The sequence below is a fragment of the Aquila chrysaetos genome, chromosome 25, assembly GCF_900496995.4.
Source record: "Aquila chrysaetos chrysaetos chromosome 25, bAquChr1.4, whole genome shotgun sequence".
NCBI classification, from domain to species: Eukaryota; Metazoa; Chordata; class Aves; order Accipitriformes; family Accipitridae; genus Aquila; species Aquila chrysaetos.
The window spans coordinates 6,969,059-6,986,879 of NC_044028.1; the positions used below are offsets into that span (position 1 = coordinate 6,969,059).

General features: G+C 48.6%; 1 protein-coding gene across 1 annotated transcript in view; it reads left to right on the forward strand.

Moving 5' to 3' along the window:
- The window catches only part of ADAP1 (ArfGAP with dual PH domains 1), a 62,600-nt gene that overhangs the window by 33,517 nt on the left and 11,262 nt on the right, over window positions 1-17,821 (forward strand). The window contains exon 5 of the mRNA XM_030001507.2: window positions 15,795-15,907. Within this exon, the coding sequence (XP_029857367.1) occupies window positions 15,795-15,907 (113 nt within the window). The remainder of the gene's footprint in view (window positions 1-15,794; window positions 15,908-17,821) is intronic.

A 17,821-nucleotide genomic window follows, 5' to 3' on the forward strand; every position in this document is an offset into this window, starting at 1 on the left:
TGATGGGGAAACAGAGCTGTCAAAAGCTTTAGCAGGCCTCAATCTTAGTCTGTAGAAAGGAATTTTCAATATAAAGAAATCAGTTAATTTATTTCTACTTATTAGCCTCAAAGAGGAGTTGCTGCTTTGCTCTGACTGCTTTATAATGTCACTGTTATCTGATGCTAGCTGTAAAATGGATTAAATCCTCTTCTGATGCTTGAAAGGCTCAAGTATTAGAGCTGGGCTTTGAGAGAAGCTCCGGCATTTTCTGCTGCTGTCCCTCTTTGATGGGAAGTGCTTGTTTTCGTGATGCAGGGCTGCAGTGTGCATCGAGAAGATGCGGCTGTCGCGAGATCTGTGGAGCATCCCTCACTGTGAGGTGCTTTTTGGTACTGCCGTCTTAGCCCCTCTCTCCCATCTCTCTAAGCAGATCCCTCATAGACCTAGAGATGGAAGTAAAAAAATAATAGTAGTGCAGCTAAAAAGCAGGAAAAATCAGGGTAGCCCAGTATTTTGTTGTAAATTCATGTAGACTTTTGCGAAGCAGGGATTTGGACATAAATGAGGAGATGTTTTGTGGTAGGAAGTCATGACACCAGTTCCCTGCAGTGTGTGCTGGTGCTTGGTGTGCATGCTAGGATTGCATCACTGGTGCCTTCTGTTAAATCACAGTTTCCAGTAAATTCCCAGCAGCCGGTTCCGGTATTTGGCTGAACCAAAGCACCAGGTTCGACTCTTACTGGATTTCAGCAAATTTGTGTTACAATTCTCCATGCTCGATCCTGCCCTTGTCTGTAAGATCTTCACTGCTCGGTCCCAAAGCCTGGCTGCATTTTTACTCTCCCCAGCTGAAACCACAAACAATTCCTCTGCTTGGCACTGATACCCCCTTGCAGTTTGTGCTTGCGCCCCGGGAGAGCTGGAGATGAGAAGATGGAGGTGATCTCAGAAGGTGGCTGGATTTGTGTCTGAATGAGGAGCCCAGGGACGCTGCACCTCTTCGGTAGGGACCTTTGCCCTGTCTCCGTGTCCCAGAGTATAAAGTGACCTCTGCCGATGCATCTCTCGTGGTCGTTGGAGCAGTAGGGAGCGTGGCGGGGAGGTTGCGGGAGGGCAGGCTCGATGGCAGCTAAGTGGCAGCCCTCTCCGAAAAGGATGCAAACCTCAGCGCTGTTTGCGTGTCAAGGGAGCATAAGAGCGTTTTTGCATTTCAAGGGTGCGTAAGAGCATTATGAGCAGATTGCGTCCAGTGCTGTACAGCTGCGCTGAAAAAGCAGCCCTGGTCCGGAAAGGTTACAATCAAAGAGCATTTAGCAGAGAGGTGGGTATGTGCGTGTCCGGATGGAAACTGCAAACCCTGCGGTTCTCCCAACCTAGTATGAAGGTTGCTGGAGGCTGATGTGCTGTTGTCAGGAGGGAGTTAAAGCACGAGCATCCCTCCAGCGAGCAACCTTGCCTGGCACGGAAACCTCCTTCTCATGCTGCCGGAGCCACAGAGAGGGCTTCTGTTCTCTGGGCACTGACATCAGCTGCCGGCCAGGACGTGAGTCACTCTGGGAGCCAGGCTCGGCGGGCACTGGTCCCCGGGCGCTGCCTCCCCGCACCCCCGGGTGGGCTCTCCTGCGGCTGGAGAGAGCTGTTAGACATCTCGCTTGGAATGGAGACGGCGCTTCTGCAGAGCACGTGTGCTCCTGGGCTAAACGCCGCTCGGCGTGCCTCGCTCGGTGGGTCCGAGCCCCCGCAGCTCGGCCGCCTGGCACGCGTTGGGCGCGATGTCTGCAGCCCCGGGAGCAGGGCAGGGCACGATGCCCCGGCGGGTGGGCGCGAGGTCCGGCGTCTGCACCCACGCGCCGACGCTTGTGCTGTGGATTTTGGGAGCGGAAAAGGGGGACTAAAGGCTGGGGTTCTTCCCCCCGCCAAATTTTTGTCTAGATTAAGTTGAAAGGCTCTGGAAAAAAATTGAAATGGAGGAAGGAGGAAACCCTACAGAAAAGTATGTTCAGCTGAAGCAGGCAGGACACTGTTTGTCGATACTCAGTCTCCTTTTCATGTCTTCCCAGTATGATCCTGCATTTAACAACATTACACAACTCCCTGTCAGGACTTGCTCCAAGAAACCTTTCCCCGTCCTGTCCTTGGACGTTTGAGGGAAACGTAGTCATTGCTTTAAAACAAATGACTACTTCTTCTTCTTCTTCCTCGGTGTGCCCTGACACAGCTCCGGCGGGGAGCAGACGGGAGGGTGATGCTGCGCAGGCCACCTCTCCGGCTCTCTGCAGCCTCGTCCGGAGCAGAGTAAAAAACTCCCGCAACAGCCTGTCTCCAGGGTGACTAAATATTGAGCCAAACTGCCTTGGAAGGAAAGGGATCCATTTGAAAAAATCCACTCAAGAAACCAGCAGCAGATATAATCCCCAGGGATGGACTAACACCATCCACTGCAGCATCAGCCGGGAGTCCAGGCAAGGCGGTGGAGAGAACGGCTCCTCCTGGAGAGCTGCCGGTGGTGGGTCCTTTAAACATACCGCAGTAAAGACAAGGTGCATCAAAGAGCTGTTTAACAAATTAAACTAGGGAGGAGGATGCAAGGGGAGATCGGAGGGTGTTTGTCTTATTATTATTTTTTTCTCCTGCAAGGGGAGCAGGCCTGTGACAGGGACCCACGTGTGGCATCGTTCCCGTGCCAGGATGCGCTGCCGTTTCGGCAGGACAGGCATCATATGACCAGGAACCGGAGCAGCCTTTCAGTGCCTTCCAGTAGCGTTTGGAAGTGCTGATTCAGACTCAGTGCGGCCCTTCCGAAAGAGTAACGCCACCTCCTGAGGCTCCGTTAAAATCAAAGGAAGATGCCGCGCCATTTCCCAGCCTTGCTAAGGAGACACCACACAAAGTCACCACCAGAAGGCAAAGGAAAAGGCTCCAAATGCAAAAGCTTTTCTTTTAAAGATAACTTTGGTGCATTTTTTAATTTTTTTATTACCTCTCTGGGCTGTGGCAAGAGGCCAGCGACTGCTGTTACGCTCTCCAGGAAATTCATGAACATTGCAGTGACGACGTGATGGGGTGGTGATGGATCTTACAGATAGCTGCTGTAGGAAGAAAAACATCTGGCAAAGAGAAATACGCTCATGTCTTCAGCTCCCCTAAAGCAGAAAAGCATTTAGGCAGCCAAAAATCATGAGCAAGGACCTGTGGGTCTGAGCTGGAGTGATGGAGGAGGAGGAGCAGTCGGCCGAGCAAGGTGTTGGCAGCCGGCTCCGGGGAGGGGGTAGCACCACCGCAAGCTAAAGCTGGATGTTCACAGCTAGTTTAGGATCCAGCTGTAATTTTAACAGCTGGTTCTGTCAAGCTGCCTTCAGCGTAGCTCTGATCCAAGCTTCTATAATTAGCCAAAGAGCAGCAGCTCTCATGTGAAAATTAAAGCAGCAGCGATGCTCGTTGCAGGGAAAGCAGAGCGGCACAGGAGTGAGCCTTACCGAAAGGGGAAAGGGCTGGCCCATGAAATTTTAAATAGCTGGGGTTTGGTCTTTTTTTTTCCCTCCATCTAAGCACTTTGTGCAAAACATTTGGTTAGGTTTTTTTCCCCTCAAAAAAGCACACCTAAGACATGTTGTTTCATTTTGCATCACCCTTAACAGAAATATTTACATTTGTCAACTCAAGTCAAAAACGTTTCATTTGTGGTCAATCTGAGGTCAGTTCTATTTGCTGAACTCGTACAGTTTCTCATGGGTGAGATGATCTGAGACCCTCCTGCCTCTGGATTCACTTGGCAGCTGAATGTGCTGCCTGTGTTTTGGGATGTGCTCTGGATGTTCCCTGGAGATGCCTTGGGCTGTTGATGTCCCGGGAGAGCCAGTCCACCCCGTGAGCATAGGCTGTAAGAGCAATAAGTGTGTGAAACACCCCAATTATAATTAGCGTGAATCACTCCTGTCCTTGAGCTTTCCCTATTTGAGGTCAACCAACTTGTATTTTGATATTGCTTAGGCTGCCTGTTCCCGTAACCTTGGATTTTTACAGTCAAAAAATGGATCTATACTAATTGGAGAGAGCTAAAGAGAAGTATCGGGCTGGTTCTCCATGTTTTTGATAACAAACATTTAAGGAAAGAATAGGGGAACCATCCCTTTCTATTTCTGATGGTTTATGAAGGTAGTTCTTGGTGTCCTGGATCTCCCGGTGTTTCTCGGTGTTTTTATGGTGTGCACGTTCGTGTTCCCTGTGTAGTGACACAGCACCAAAAGGCTGGTGCGTCTTTCTTCTGCTAATGAGAAAGGAAAGACTAGGAAGCAATACAAAAACAAAGTACAGGGAAAAGGCTGATTTCATGGCAACTCGTCCTAGCTTAATTAAATCTCTATTAACGAAAAATCCATTTTACGCTGGAGACCTGCGCAGGGCCAGGCAGTTTCTGTCTCTCACCAGATAAAGAACATTTTTCCAGAGTGAGGTCATGTCTTTTTCTGGAGTTTGCCAAAGATGTAGTTGAGCCTTAGATCAACCTCGACTGAGAAGCGTTGAGCATTTGCTGATGCTTCTTTCTGACCGACACCAGCCTGTCTCCACCTGCATTTTCCTCCTATAGTGAGCTCGCCCGAGTTTTCACCTTGAAATCTCCAATGCAGCAGAGAAGTCTGCAGCAGCAGAGTTGTCCACACCCCACCTCTTGGATGCTTACGGTGAAATCGGACTGGGAGGTGCCTCCCCAGCTCGCTAAATAGGACTGGTTTTAAAAATATTGCTGCAGTTGAGGTGCAGACGCAGCAGCTACCTCGATGAGCCAGGTCCATTTTCATAACCAGGGCAGCCCTTGAGGGGAGCGGTGATGTGGCACGACAGTAACAAGCAGTTTATCCCCAGAATACCTAAAAGACAAGGAGGCTGCTCAGCGGGGAGTGAATTTCAAACTTTCATGTGTTGCAGAGGCTGGAAGAAGAAATTTTAGCATAGCAAAGTCGATGAGAGTTTTGGCCAATGATTTATTGGGACAGAATTTAGTCTTGATTTATATAATTACGGGAGTTCATAAAGTGGGACTGCGCTGCTCCAGGGGGCGGGGGGGTGATAGTTTTAGAAAAAACGAGGTGTGCAAATGTCCTCGTGCAACCTGGAGGTTGTGGCTGTGCCGCTGAATGTCCCTCCCTCGATAGCACAGCTGCCAGCTCATCCTATATGAGCTGATTTCTGGGACAGCTGTAAAACCAGCAGCCAGGAGAGGAACGAGTCCTAAATTAAGAAATTCTCCTTTCCCTGCAAAAAGCAATAGTTTTGACTGTAAATGTGTCGAACACTCAATAATAGAGGATCAGGAGCCGTTAGCACCGCAGCAGATGTGCTCGAAGCCATTTGGATTTCTCTTCAAAGCAAACAAAGAGGAATGTTACGTGTGTGCGAGGACGGGTTTCCATGATTTATGGTTGTACAGCAATGCTGCCTACGTGGGGGGAATGTTTTATTCCAGGATGCCCCGTAGAGAGGGTCCCAAACCCATCTGAGGTCGGTGGTGAACTTCTCTGCTGACTTCTGTAAAGCTCGGTTGGGGGATTAAATTCATCTCATCCTTGCTTGGATTGACCTATGTAGGCAGCTGCCCAGGCTGAGAGTTTATTTATTGGTGTGGGTGAGAGACCCATCTAAAACTATTCAGGGCTTGGAAGAGATTCTAGCCTGATCCCATAGCTGTGGTTTGAGGCTCTGCAAGATGCCTGTATGAAATCCAGACCTTCAGGTGGTTCCTGGTGCTTTGCAGTTGTTTTGAGCTGAAACCTCAGCAGCCTGTAGGTTGGCATAGCCCCGTGCAGCACATGTTGAGGGAGTAAAGGCTCTTCATCCCCAAGCTGTTCGGGGTCTCACCTCTTTGCTTTCTGTATAAAAGTCGTCGTGGTTGCATGTGAGGCTGTAGGCGGGTTCTCCCTCAGCTTGCAGAGGTCCAGGCAGGACCAGCTCTGTGCGTGGGCAGCACTGGGCTGGGGGTGACGTGTGTGGGACGGTGGCAGCGGTTCCTCCAGGTGCTGAGCCAGAAAGCTGTAGTACGTCTTCCTATGCACCTTGTGTGCAAGTAACTCCCAATGGTTGCGGCGAGGATTTTTTTGAGTGTTTCTGTCTTGCCCAAGGAGGATCCTGGTTTTTGGTTTGGGAGTGGTTTGGCTCTCAAAATTCAGCTTCTGAAGCGTACTGCTCTACAGATATTATTATGACTTAGTACTGCGTGCCTGTCCTTAAATGTTTTCTCGCCCAGCTTTCCAGCTAGATCAGGCTTCGAGTGCATTCAGTGCTGGTAAATGGAATGAGTATCGCACTGGGAACCTCTCAGCTTTCATCTGCCTTTTTATAATAAAAGGCTGGCTTCAAAAGATCAAAACCTGAAGGTTATTTACCTATACTGGATTTTTTTTCTCTGAGCAGCCAGCAGCTCCCGGGTGGGTGTGTGGGGATGCCACTCGAAGAGGAAGCATTTGATTTCCAAGTAAAATTAGATTCCACGTTGAATTCTCAGTAACGCAAGCACAAGACTTCCAGTAAAGACATTTTCTGCAGCAGAGGGTTTTAATGTCTCCCAGCAGATACAATCGAATTGCTTTGCAGCAGCCAACTATTGTCTTATCTTTAATATGTAAAGACTTGCTCAATAATTAAGTTAACCATGGAAGTTGTACTGTATCGATGGTCAATTATAAGATAAACTGATAAAAGGGAGGATGTGGCTGTGTTTTCTACAGTGGACGCCAAACCTGATATGCCCGCAGCAGTCAGGTGAAGACTTTGGAATGTATATTTTGGTCTTTTCTCCTGATATTTGTTCCCACGCAGTGTTTTCAGGGGAGGCGAGTGCTCACTGGGAGATCAAGAATCGCTCTACTAAAAGGAGTTTTTGCTCTGGCGAGTGTCCTTTGCCACCACCTCACCTTGCAGTCGCTTGCCCAGAGGTTGTCACCTCCTGCTGTCTCGATTTCCCACCTTTCATCCCGCTGACGGCTTCCCTGCGCTCTGCGGAGGCACCTCGTGCGTCTCGTTTGTGCTGCAGTCAGTCGGCACGAGGGCCAACGTGATCCCATCCGAGATACCTTCTGGGAGTATGAATGACTGTATTAATGTCTTTGTCACCTGAGAGCTACTCCATAGGGAATCATAACATGTGATTAAAGAAACCAGTTAAAAACAGCTTAGGAAGATGGATTAGGTACATGATCTCTTATTATGGCTCCTTTCAGCTGGCGACTCGGTGAAAGAAGGGGGGTCTGGATTACACAGGGAAACATCAGACCTGACGGGAGTGTTTTCTGACTGTTAGGCTTAGTGGTGTCATGTACGATTTTAATCAGTTTTAAATAGTGGCAAACATCACAGGCTTAATGGATTTCAGCTTTATTATTGGGGCTTTGCTTAGAAGCAATTTGGATTTTCAGCTGTGAGCCAGCAATGCAAGGTATTCACGATGACATTAAAAGGGACTGGAAACCAAGGGACTGACCTTGCATTTAAATACCACATGCCGATGTATGGGGACAGATCTCGTCGTCTTTCCGTCAACCTCAGGATCTCGACGTGTTGTTAAGCTCGGTCCCATGTTTTTTCCATAGAGACGATGTATTTGGCTCCATTTCATCTATTGATCCCAGCAGCTGGGTAGTCGAACAAATGACTTTTTCCATTTCAAAGGCTTTGTTGCTCAAGTTGAAGCAAGATGACAACGTATTTTTGCAGTGATCTGGAGAGTTTGTTTTCCATGGTTGGCTTCAACCTTGAAGTTATCCTACACGTGATCTAAAATGGTCTCTGTCCTCTGTTTTAGGGGGCACGGGTTGCTCTCCTTGACCTTCCCATGGTGAGGCTTTGTCTTGGCTGTGCCCGTTTGGGGTGATTTGTCTAGAGGAAAAACAGTCATTGAGGACGCTGACACCCGTATTTCTGCAGAGCCACGTTACTGCTTCCAAATCCAGTCTTTTTGGGTGGCTTTATTACACAGTGGGAGTAGATGCCTTGCAAGACTTCAGTATTGAAGATGGTTTTGTAAAACAAGTTTGGCTTTGCTCAGAGGATTGGTAATAGGAGACAATCATCTTGTACGTCCAGCACTCAGGGATTGACTGCCTAGAGCTGTCAGGAACAAAAGTTACCGTTTCATGACAGTTTGTCGCTGAGGTCTGTTTGACTGGCCAGTGCTCCCAGTCCTGCATGAGCAGGAAGAGAGGGAAAAGGGGGAACATCGATGCTTTACAAGTTCCCCTTAGGAGCATGTGGCGTTGTTCCCTTTATCAGTAAAAGGAAATGTATGTGTTCCTACTCCCCTGTGATTTCTGTGCCACCTAAAACCACCGACCTAATGTTTCAGCTACTTCCAGCTCTGAGCTAAGCATTAATGACGATGTTTTCCCTTAGAAGGCCAAGAGATGTCTATAAGGTGTTATCTCAATCATCAACTAAATCTTGGCTTTCTCTCTGATGTAGCCATTCAAGTGCTAATTGCCTTTGATTAAGTCAATCATTTGCAGAGTGTGTTAATTGGGTATTGTGGAAGCAATCAATCTAATCAGCTGCTTGCATCCATAGCTGAGGTGCTACAATGCGGCAGGACAATAATTGTTTTATGAGCTCCTGGAAGGCAGCAGAGGCAGACTGGATGGCAACAGGAAACCCTTCTCTGCAAAATGGCCTTTAGGAAAGGTAATTTGGATGCTAAGTGCTCATTAAGAGAGGACTGATTGATTAAGAGCTGGGAGATTCTCCCCTCTAAAACTGTGTGTGCGTGAGAAAATGGTTGGTGTGGGTGTTGGTGTCTGGGTGCCAGCACATGGGCAGTCTTGGGCTCCTTTGCCTGGGTGAGATGTGATGAGGATGTGTTGTCTTAGAGGGGGATAAAGAGTTGCCTTAAGCGGGATGAAGGGAGATCACTCCCTTCTCACACCTGCGAGGGAGCGTGACGTGAGACACGCCAGGCACCCATCCTCACGTAAGATGCACCAAGAGCTTACCTCCCAGGTGTCCTTCTAGGGGCAGAGAGACTGGTTTGCAGGATCACTGAACGCATTCGCTCCTTGCTGAGGCTTTCATTTCCAAAGCACTGAACTGTGCTTCAGCAGTAGCAGGTCTTGGCGGCTGCTCACCTGATGTGTGCAGGAGAACACCGGGGGGAAAGGATGCCCACCTCATCAGCAACCCTCCGAGGTCCCTCTGCCTCCTGCCTGTGTGCATGCTGACCTTTCCGATATGCCTGTATCTGCACTGCTGAACACGTAACCAGCAGGAAGTGTATTTATCTGGAGATGACTGCAGAATTATTTTCAGGGATGTTATAAGCTCCTCAGCACAGCTGCAGGCAGGGGGGGGGGGGAAAGCAAGCTGCTGGTGCTGTGCAGTGGAGCAGTTGCAGCCTTGACTGAAAGCTCTGAGTTGTTTGACCAACCTTGACACCGCTTGCAGGGAGACTACCTTATGTATGGGAAGGCTGAGTTTGTCTCTGGACAAACAGTGGTGTTTTCACTCCATGAGAAAAGTTAGTATTCCTTTTTTCATAATTTTTTATTGGAATGCAGATGCTTAAAAAAATTCAAATGGAAGTAATTGAAATGTTGTGCTTTGGCAGTGGCTAAATGCTACAGGAAGAAGTATTACAGCTTACAGCATCAAACCAAGCAATTTACACTGACACAGCCAAACAAGAGGTGTACAGTTCTTTTTGCAACACTATTCAAAGTCCAGTCCATAGGGAAACTTTAGAATATGCCGCCTTCTCCATCTAGCCCTCTGACTATGGGCAGCGTGGTCTATTTCAGAAGAAATATCCTTCAGACTCTTTGTTTTAAAAGAAGGTTGTGACGTTGGTACAAGTGGTGATGCAGGATGTCAGGGATTTGCCACTCAGCTGCTCCAAATAATTATGCAATTCCTGAACCTTGCAGAAGAAGCGGGCACATCATCTCCAGTAAGTACCTATCTACCATTCTGGTTTAATTAACATCTTACAGTGTTAATATAGCAGACTACTCAGCTTCTGACATACAGACAAGTGGCAATATATACCCTGCAATTTTAGCAGCAAAGTGATGTAGTTGTATTTAAATCTTCTCCAAAGCTCTGGATTGGGCTCACAGCACTTTAACTGATTGGAGGAAAGAAAATCTACTTCTGTAGGTGGAGGTGCCCTGCCCGAACTCTAGGAAAATGTGATTGCTCTTGGATTACACACACACGAGTAAATTCTTTCTCCTATTTTAGCCTCCCATGCTTTGTCTTGCAGTGAGACAAGAAGGCAAGAAACAACACAGTGATGCATTTGGGCTCGGGTATGGTATTGGCTCTGTTGCTATGCTCGGGTTTGCATACACTAACATGGTTCTCCTAAAAGCCTTGGACCAGACCTGGTTTTACCACAGCCCTAGAAACGTCATGGCAACAAGCAGTTCTGATGCCTCTTTCCAGGTGAAATTGCAAAATGAAGGGCCAAAGAAACTGAAGCACGGATGTGGTTTAATTCCAAGTTTATAATGCTTTATTTAGGATGACAGAAAGCCAAGTCCATGCAAGTATTTTTATTTTTTTTTCAAGCCAGTGCATCTGATTGTCCTCCTCGCAGGAGGGTTTTTTTCTTCTCTGAGAGCAAAGGCTGAAACTGAAAGAGTAATTTTGGGTACTTCCTATAATCCACATTCTCAGAGACCAAAAAACCCATCATTAACTAAGCACCATAACAGCTTTCTGAGGTGGGGAAGTAACAATATCCCTCTTCTTAAAAAATGGGGAACTTGAACAAATCGCTGGCGGAAGTCGGATGGAAAGACGGTGTCTACATCAGATTGTCTTGTTAGAAAATCCTCTCCCTTGCTTCCTCTGCGGCCTCTCAGACAGCAAGAAAGCTGGGCTAGACTCGAGCGCCCAATGGGTCCTGCCAGTTTTAGATGCTTGGCTTGGAGGAGCTCCAGCCACCACCTCAACGGAGCTGACACAAGGCCATGAAATATCTTCTTTTCAGTCAACCAACGTAGCGACCCTGTTTTCTTTGCCCCACAGAGTTTTAGCTGGTGCGACGAAATGAGTGTGGAAATGACAGTTCCTCGTTGTACCTTGGAAGCTACATAATGGGTCAAAAATACCCATCTGGGCTGTGTGTTTTCAGGTTATATTACGTGCCGTTTGTTGGCTAACTTTGTCACAACTGCTTGATGGTTTTTTTGCAAGTGTCACAGGTTTGTGCCAGAACTGCCTACAAAAGCAAGCGATTGGTTTTTCTTCTTGGCAGGCGGCTGAAATGACGCAGAAAACTTGACGACCGAACAGCAGCGGTGTTAGCAACGCGAGAGGGATATTTCTAAAGGGTGCCTGTAGGTGATCTCCAGCAGGTCTTCACCAGGTAGTCCTTTCTGCAGTCACAGTTGGGTGCTGGTGATCGAGTGGGATGATGACAGGCGGCCGCATCCCTCGTCCCGCACCTCGGGAGAGGAAGCAAGCGTGTTGGCAACACGATGCTGCGTGGTCCAACGCCAGCCATCAGCAAGTGTTGTAGGGCTAGCGGTTGTTTAGCTTCAACATAAGCAGAACAGCCCTCGCGGAGATCTGAATTTGGCCAGATACCTCCTAATACGAAGCTGTTGCTAAGGTAGTGCAGCCCACAGAGACGCGGAGGAAGCGGTTTAGTTCTCCGGCTCCAGTGCCCTCCGTTGTGGGATCTGTTCCCTGTTCAGCCTCCTGCAGTTTTGTTTCTCAACACCTTCTCTAGCTGTTTTCACGATCCTTTAGATCAGGACATTGAGGACACATCTCGCTGACATACTGTTTGCCTGGGGAACCTGGATGGGTTCATGTTGGGTTCAAGTCCAGTTCACGGTGGTTTGCACTGATCGGTGTTGACAGGGGTGCAGGCAGCAGGTTTGGGCAGAGCACAGGAACGGCTCCCGAGGATGCAGCCCTGGAGGAAGGAAGGAAGGAAGAAAGAAAAAGAAAAGAAGCAAGCAAAGGATTTGTCACAATCTGTACTGAAGTAGAGTGAAATTAGCAGCTGGCTTTGTCAGAGCAGCCAGGAGCTCTTTTGCAGAGGCAATTGGTCTGGGAAGAGCCGGCAATGTGAAGTATGGAAAGGGATAACGCTTAGTGTTGTGTTGGGTTTTTTTAATTCTTCCTTGGAGTGGAATTTGGATATTGTGTCTTGCCACAAAAGGTTGGAAAGGGAAGATCACATTGGTGAAAGGTCCCTATGTAAGAAGGCAGGGAAAGCTGGGTTTCCAGCCTGACTTTGACGCTGGCTCACAGTCTTGTCCTGGGCAGTTCACCAAACCTCTCTGGGCTTCCCTCTCTTCGTATATAACCGTTACGATTCCCATCTGCCAGGGATAAGCATTAGGTGGACTTTACAGATTTGCAATTATTTGAGATCCTCTTTGGGGAAATGCAGAGCAATTTTATTCTTCATCCCATAAGTGTTAAGAAAAATCACAAAAAATGTGTTGTGGAAGGGAACAAGTTTAATAAGGAATGCCTGCGGCATCCTTCGCCATTCAAGACGTTCATAATGAAACACTCGACATGAATGGATGGATGAGACCCGCAGCCAAGACTTGTGGAGCTGAGCTGCTCCGAGGTGGAGCTGCCGAGAGCTGAGCTCTGTGTGCCCAGTGCTCTGCTGATCCGAGCAATACCCAGGCAGGGATTTCTGAAGAAAAAGATGAGCTTTCCTTCTGCATAACCCCACATTTGCATTTGGGGATGTCGCTGTCCTCCTTGCGTTGTCTCTCCTCTCTCTCGTTTGACAGTGATGTCCTTTCCTCCAAACCCAGCTCCCTCCAGCCCCGCCAAGAAGTTAGTGTTCCCCCAATATCGGGCACAGAGAGGTGGCGGAGAGGCTCTGAAACCGTCTCTGCTGTTTAATGGAGTGAATAGAAATGGCTTTTGAAGTACTCTCCTGTTGCTCCGACTGGCTTGGCATTAAAAATCAGCACCCTTCAGGAAAAGAAACTGCCTGTCCTTGGTTTCTAAACCACACACTTTGAGAGCAAGCTGCTTAACGTTTTGCCATTCAAGAAAGCAGTCGGCAATCGCCAGCCATCAGAGCCCCGGCAGAAGCTCTGCCTTACATTAAGCAAATCCTGCATTTTATAAACGTATCACCTACTGCCTGTCTGTCTCCTGTCAGAGAGACATTATTCCTGTTCAGCTCTGTCGTGTACAGTCTGCTATAGGGTACGTAGCATTTTTGCTGATACGAGCCTGGCAGGTAGCAGCATCTGACTCGGAATCAGTCAGAGCTTCGGTTCCCTGGCAATTAATTCCTACCACAACGGGGATACGACTGCATCAGCCTGGGCCTTTCCCGCGCCGTTGTCGGATGCGGTTGCCCTTGGCTGGGTTTTGGTGGCTTTCTTGGCTGCTTCCCCTTGCTCAGGCTTCGGATAATCCTGCTCCCCGTGGGTTCTTCTCTTTCTGACACTGCAAGTGCCCTCCAATGGGTTAGCTGTGTCTTTTCACTAGAAAAAGTATGTAGCAAGCCCGCAGTTGGAATAGGATTGAATTGATGGACTGAATCAGCTAGTTCTGCTCATGGCTTTGGGGAGGTCTCTCCCTGGGTGGACGGGTGGACCAGAGAAAGAGCTTCAGACCTCTCGTTCCCCTGATGTACCCAGTACTGGTCCTCTGGGTTACTGGGCTGGTGTACCTGCGTACAGCTGCCAGTGCACATGGGTGACGATGCTCCCCGTGGGATGGAGCACTTGTCCTGCGCCGGAGGGATGGGGAGGGCTCGGGGACGGAAGGATTTAGGCAGGCAGTGGCGTGGCATCACCGGCTGGCTGCGGCCGTGGGATGACTGAGGGTTTGGGCCGTCCCGTTCGCATCTCTGGGCGCTAAACACGGCCTCGGTCGCTGCTGGGTCTGCCTGGCCGTGGGAAGCGGTCGGTTCGTGGGAGCGCAGGCAGCAGGGACTGCTGGATCTCGCGGCGGGGAGAGGCGCACGCTCTGCTTGCGCTGGCTCTCTCGTGGGAGCGAGCTGTAAATAACGTGGGGGGGGATCCCTGCAGGCTCTGTAATGAAGCATCCGTGCTGCGTGGCAGCACATCCCTATTTGGGGGCGGCAGGATGAGGCCCCACATTTAAAATCAAGCCCTGCTGCAACATATGCCCCGTCTAGAATAAAGAAACAAAGGAAAGGGCTGCTGACAGCTTTAAATATTTCCACCGCTTCCATCTGCATCAAGTTATCGGCCCATTTGCAGTCCCACGTGCCAGCTGTCGGACGCGCTGGTCGGATTTATGATGCTCTCTGTGGTTAGCATTCAGCATTAGCAGCAGCACGGGCTTTGCCATTCCGCTTATTTATGGCAGACATCGACGGCTTTGCCTGGTGTTCAGTAAAGCCTCTTTGAGGACCTGGAGAAAGTATTTGGCGTAGGATTTCATAAGTCCAGACAGAAGGGGTGGGGGGGGGGAGGGGGTGTGCATGCATTTTTTTCTTGCTTTAGTTTTTTATGTCATGGAAATATTTTATATTGCTTACAGCTGTAGAGTCAGTGTTGAGGAGCTGGTTGAGGGATTTTTCTGCATCTTTTCATCTGTGGTTTAAATCAATCCTATATCAGGGTGGACAAGTGAAAAGCAGGTTGAATGAGGAATTTCTGTACACCGCTGGTTTGTAGCAGGCAGGTAAAGGAGAGGCTTTAATATGCCACTTGACACAGTAAAAAAAAAAAAAAAAAAATTAGCTACTTATTTGAAAGTTGTTATAAAACATATAGCTTTTAACTTTAAAATCCTAGCTCCTGAGAGCCAATAACAAAAATAGAAAAGGGGTGAAACTAAGAGAGAAAGGGAACACTTTTTCAGTGGGACTTTTGTAAAATTATATCTTAAATAAATGGAAGATGAGCATCAAACTGCTCTGTTAATATTCACAAAACTTGGTATTGGACAGTTCTTGGGGTTTCTTTGTTTTGAAGCATTTGAAATAAGGGCATCAATTAAACTTGTTGCGAGGTAAGCTGAGCAGTGTGGCTGCTGCAGGCTGCAGGAGGTGCTGGCAGCAATTAGCTGTAATTGCTTTTCTGATTTGAGGAGGTAAGATTTTTAGATTCTTTTTTCTCTTTCTGGCTCTTTTGAGTTTTACATAAAGCACGTGTATTTTGAATAGCGTTCTTCCCGAGCAGCAAATCCGCCCATGGGGCTGATATCCAGGGAGAGAGAAGAGGCACCCGCTCCGAGGGGAGACGATGCTGAGTCTGGCTCAGTGGCTTTCTGAACCAAAGTGCCCTGAAGTCAGTGGGAAGAACTGCAAGCGTTTTCCCCCTTTTCCATGTGAAAAATGTTATTTGTGGCTTACTCTGATACATCCATCCGCCCTGGATCACTTTACCTGCACGCACACATCCCGTTTTTCAGTTTTTAGCAGCATCAGCAGAGGAGGGCACATCTCGCCTGCCTTTCCCTTTCTCCAAAAGTGCTACTTATGGGAATAAGTTGAGCAGCGTCCCTGACGCCGGGAGCCGAGGCAGCGGGTGTCCTTTGGGAGCCCGCGCAGGGACACAGCCGTGCTCCTCAAGTCTTCAGCTGTATTGCAGCACAGGGTGCGTGGCAGAAATCCCCCTTTGCTTGCCACAGCACGCTGTCAGAGCGGGGACGTCTGAGGCACAAGCTGTTGGAAAAGAACAAGAGCGGAGTGAGAAGAGCAAATCTGAAGGAGAAGGCCTGTTTTGTTCGTGTCTTGAGCAATCCAGCCACATATTTGGTCTGCTTGGTTTTGAAGTCGAAGCTCTTCTCCTTTTCTTTACCCTGTCTCTTTTTTTAAATACAGCGTTTTATCCCTGGTTCTCAGCAATTGCTTTGTGCTGTAGGGTACCGAGAAGGATTTCTGTGGAAGAGAGGACGTGACAATGGGCAATTCTTAAGCCGAAAATTCGTGTTATCGGAGAGGGAAGGTGCACTGAAGTACTTCAACAAAAATGACGTGAGTACTTGGGGTTGCTGTATGCAGACAGGGGATCGCAACTGTAAGAGCATCTTTGAACATGTAATTCCTAGGCCACCATTTTATTTAAACAGTTTTCATAAGCACTGAGTCCCCAGTCACTCCAGGACAAGGGTGCCAGGTACAGCTCACCGCTCTCTTTAGTAGGGTTTGCTCTTGGTCCACCACCTCCACAGTCACGGTGAGACACCCTAACTGGCCATTTTACGCATTCCTGCTCTGTTGCCCTTTTAAAGTCGATAAGGCTTTTCTTAAACCACCAACAAAGGAATTTTTCTCAGCTCTGGCTCTGCATCATCCAGCTGACGTGGGTTTCATATTTATGGCTAGCTTGTGATGAAGGTGTCACCACCTTGCAGTGGTCACTGGGGTCTGAAACCTTCTTTGCATGGCATGGCAAGCAATCCAGAGGAAAAGCTCCCTGGCTTTCTGTTCCAGCATCAAGCGGTGTGGAACCATTTGTCTTTTTCCCCAGAGCACATTTCATTTATTGTAAGTGAGAAAGGGAGCTATTACCATGAAAATTGCATTTGTGATGAATGGATAGACCCTCTACTATGCTGCACCACGTAATGGAGGAAGCCAAGGTGTTTTCTCTGACCTTTGAGTCTTCCCTAAATATTGCAGCTGAGAGCAGCCCAGACCAAGACACCAGACAGTTTTCTCAAGTAGTTGATGCAATCGTGGTGTCATGATGAGCCATGCCGTGCGGAGGAGGGGAACATCCATCCACACTTCTCCGCAGCCAGCTTCAATAGCACCGTCTTCTCCCTCAGCTTGGTGTGGTATGGTGCAATTGCATCTTGTGGCCAGGAGAGATCCAGTCATTACCGAGGGAGAAGTGAAAGTCCCAGCAGCCCCCATTCAGTTGCTATTGACTGCTCTGGTAGTTTAAAGCTGCTTTGCTTCATCGTTGACCATAGCCGTGGTGGGAATGGCACTGCCTAGATGAGGCGGGACCTCTTTGCTGGGACTTCCCTGCTGTGGTCACCCACAATGGCTGTGTGCCCATGGCAAGTCCCCAACTTCCCAAAGCGGCACTAGCATCTCCACCAGCTCAGGGACCTCTGCGTGGTGCTGGGGACCATGACACCACTGCATGACCTTCTGCTGGCCCATGGCTGTGCCCTTAAAGTGGTGTTACCAAGAGCCTAATCTTTATTTTTTGGGATGTTTTATTCATGCTTGCTAGTTCACTTCTCAGTGCAGTCCTAAAAGGGTGGTAAACTTCTAGAGATGTTTTGTAGGAAGACAAACAACGCTACGAAGTTCAAGTGACCTGCCACAGAGGGGGCAGGTGGGATTGGTGCCTCGGAGGGCCTGATCCAGTCTCACCGCTGGGCTAACGCACCCAAGAGGTGGGCTGTAAGGTATATATTTGTCCTTCTGAAAAGAAAGCTCCCAGTTTGGAGGGCAAGGGGAGGAGCAGGGTCAGAAGCCAATGGCTCATGTGAGACGATGGGACTGGTGGGGACATGGGCATGGTGCCCCTGCCAGCCTAGCACTTCAGTTGAAGTTGGCAAGGGGGATAATCCTCCATCTTCTTGGGCAAGGATGAACTGGCTGTGGGTGCTCAACATGCAGAAAGCATCCTGGCCTGTTAGTTAGCAGTCTGATTTTTTTTTTTTTTTTTTTTTTTTTTTTTGGTCTGGCTGAATGGTTTTCTTTCTTCTTTGATAGTGCTCATCCCGGTGTAAATGCTGGTCACTTATCATTGGGTAAAGAGGCTGGAGGAGATCTAGGTCAGGAGACAGCTAAACAGAGGCTGAGATGGGAGGCATGGTGAAAACGCTTGTCTTTATAGCATAACATCCTATCGTGAGACTTGGCCTGTCCATCTTGCTTCTGGGCTGAAACCTTTCTCCCCTTGAACTCTGCTGAATTTTGCAGAAC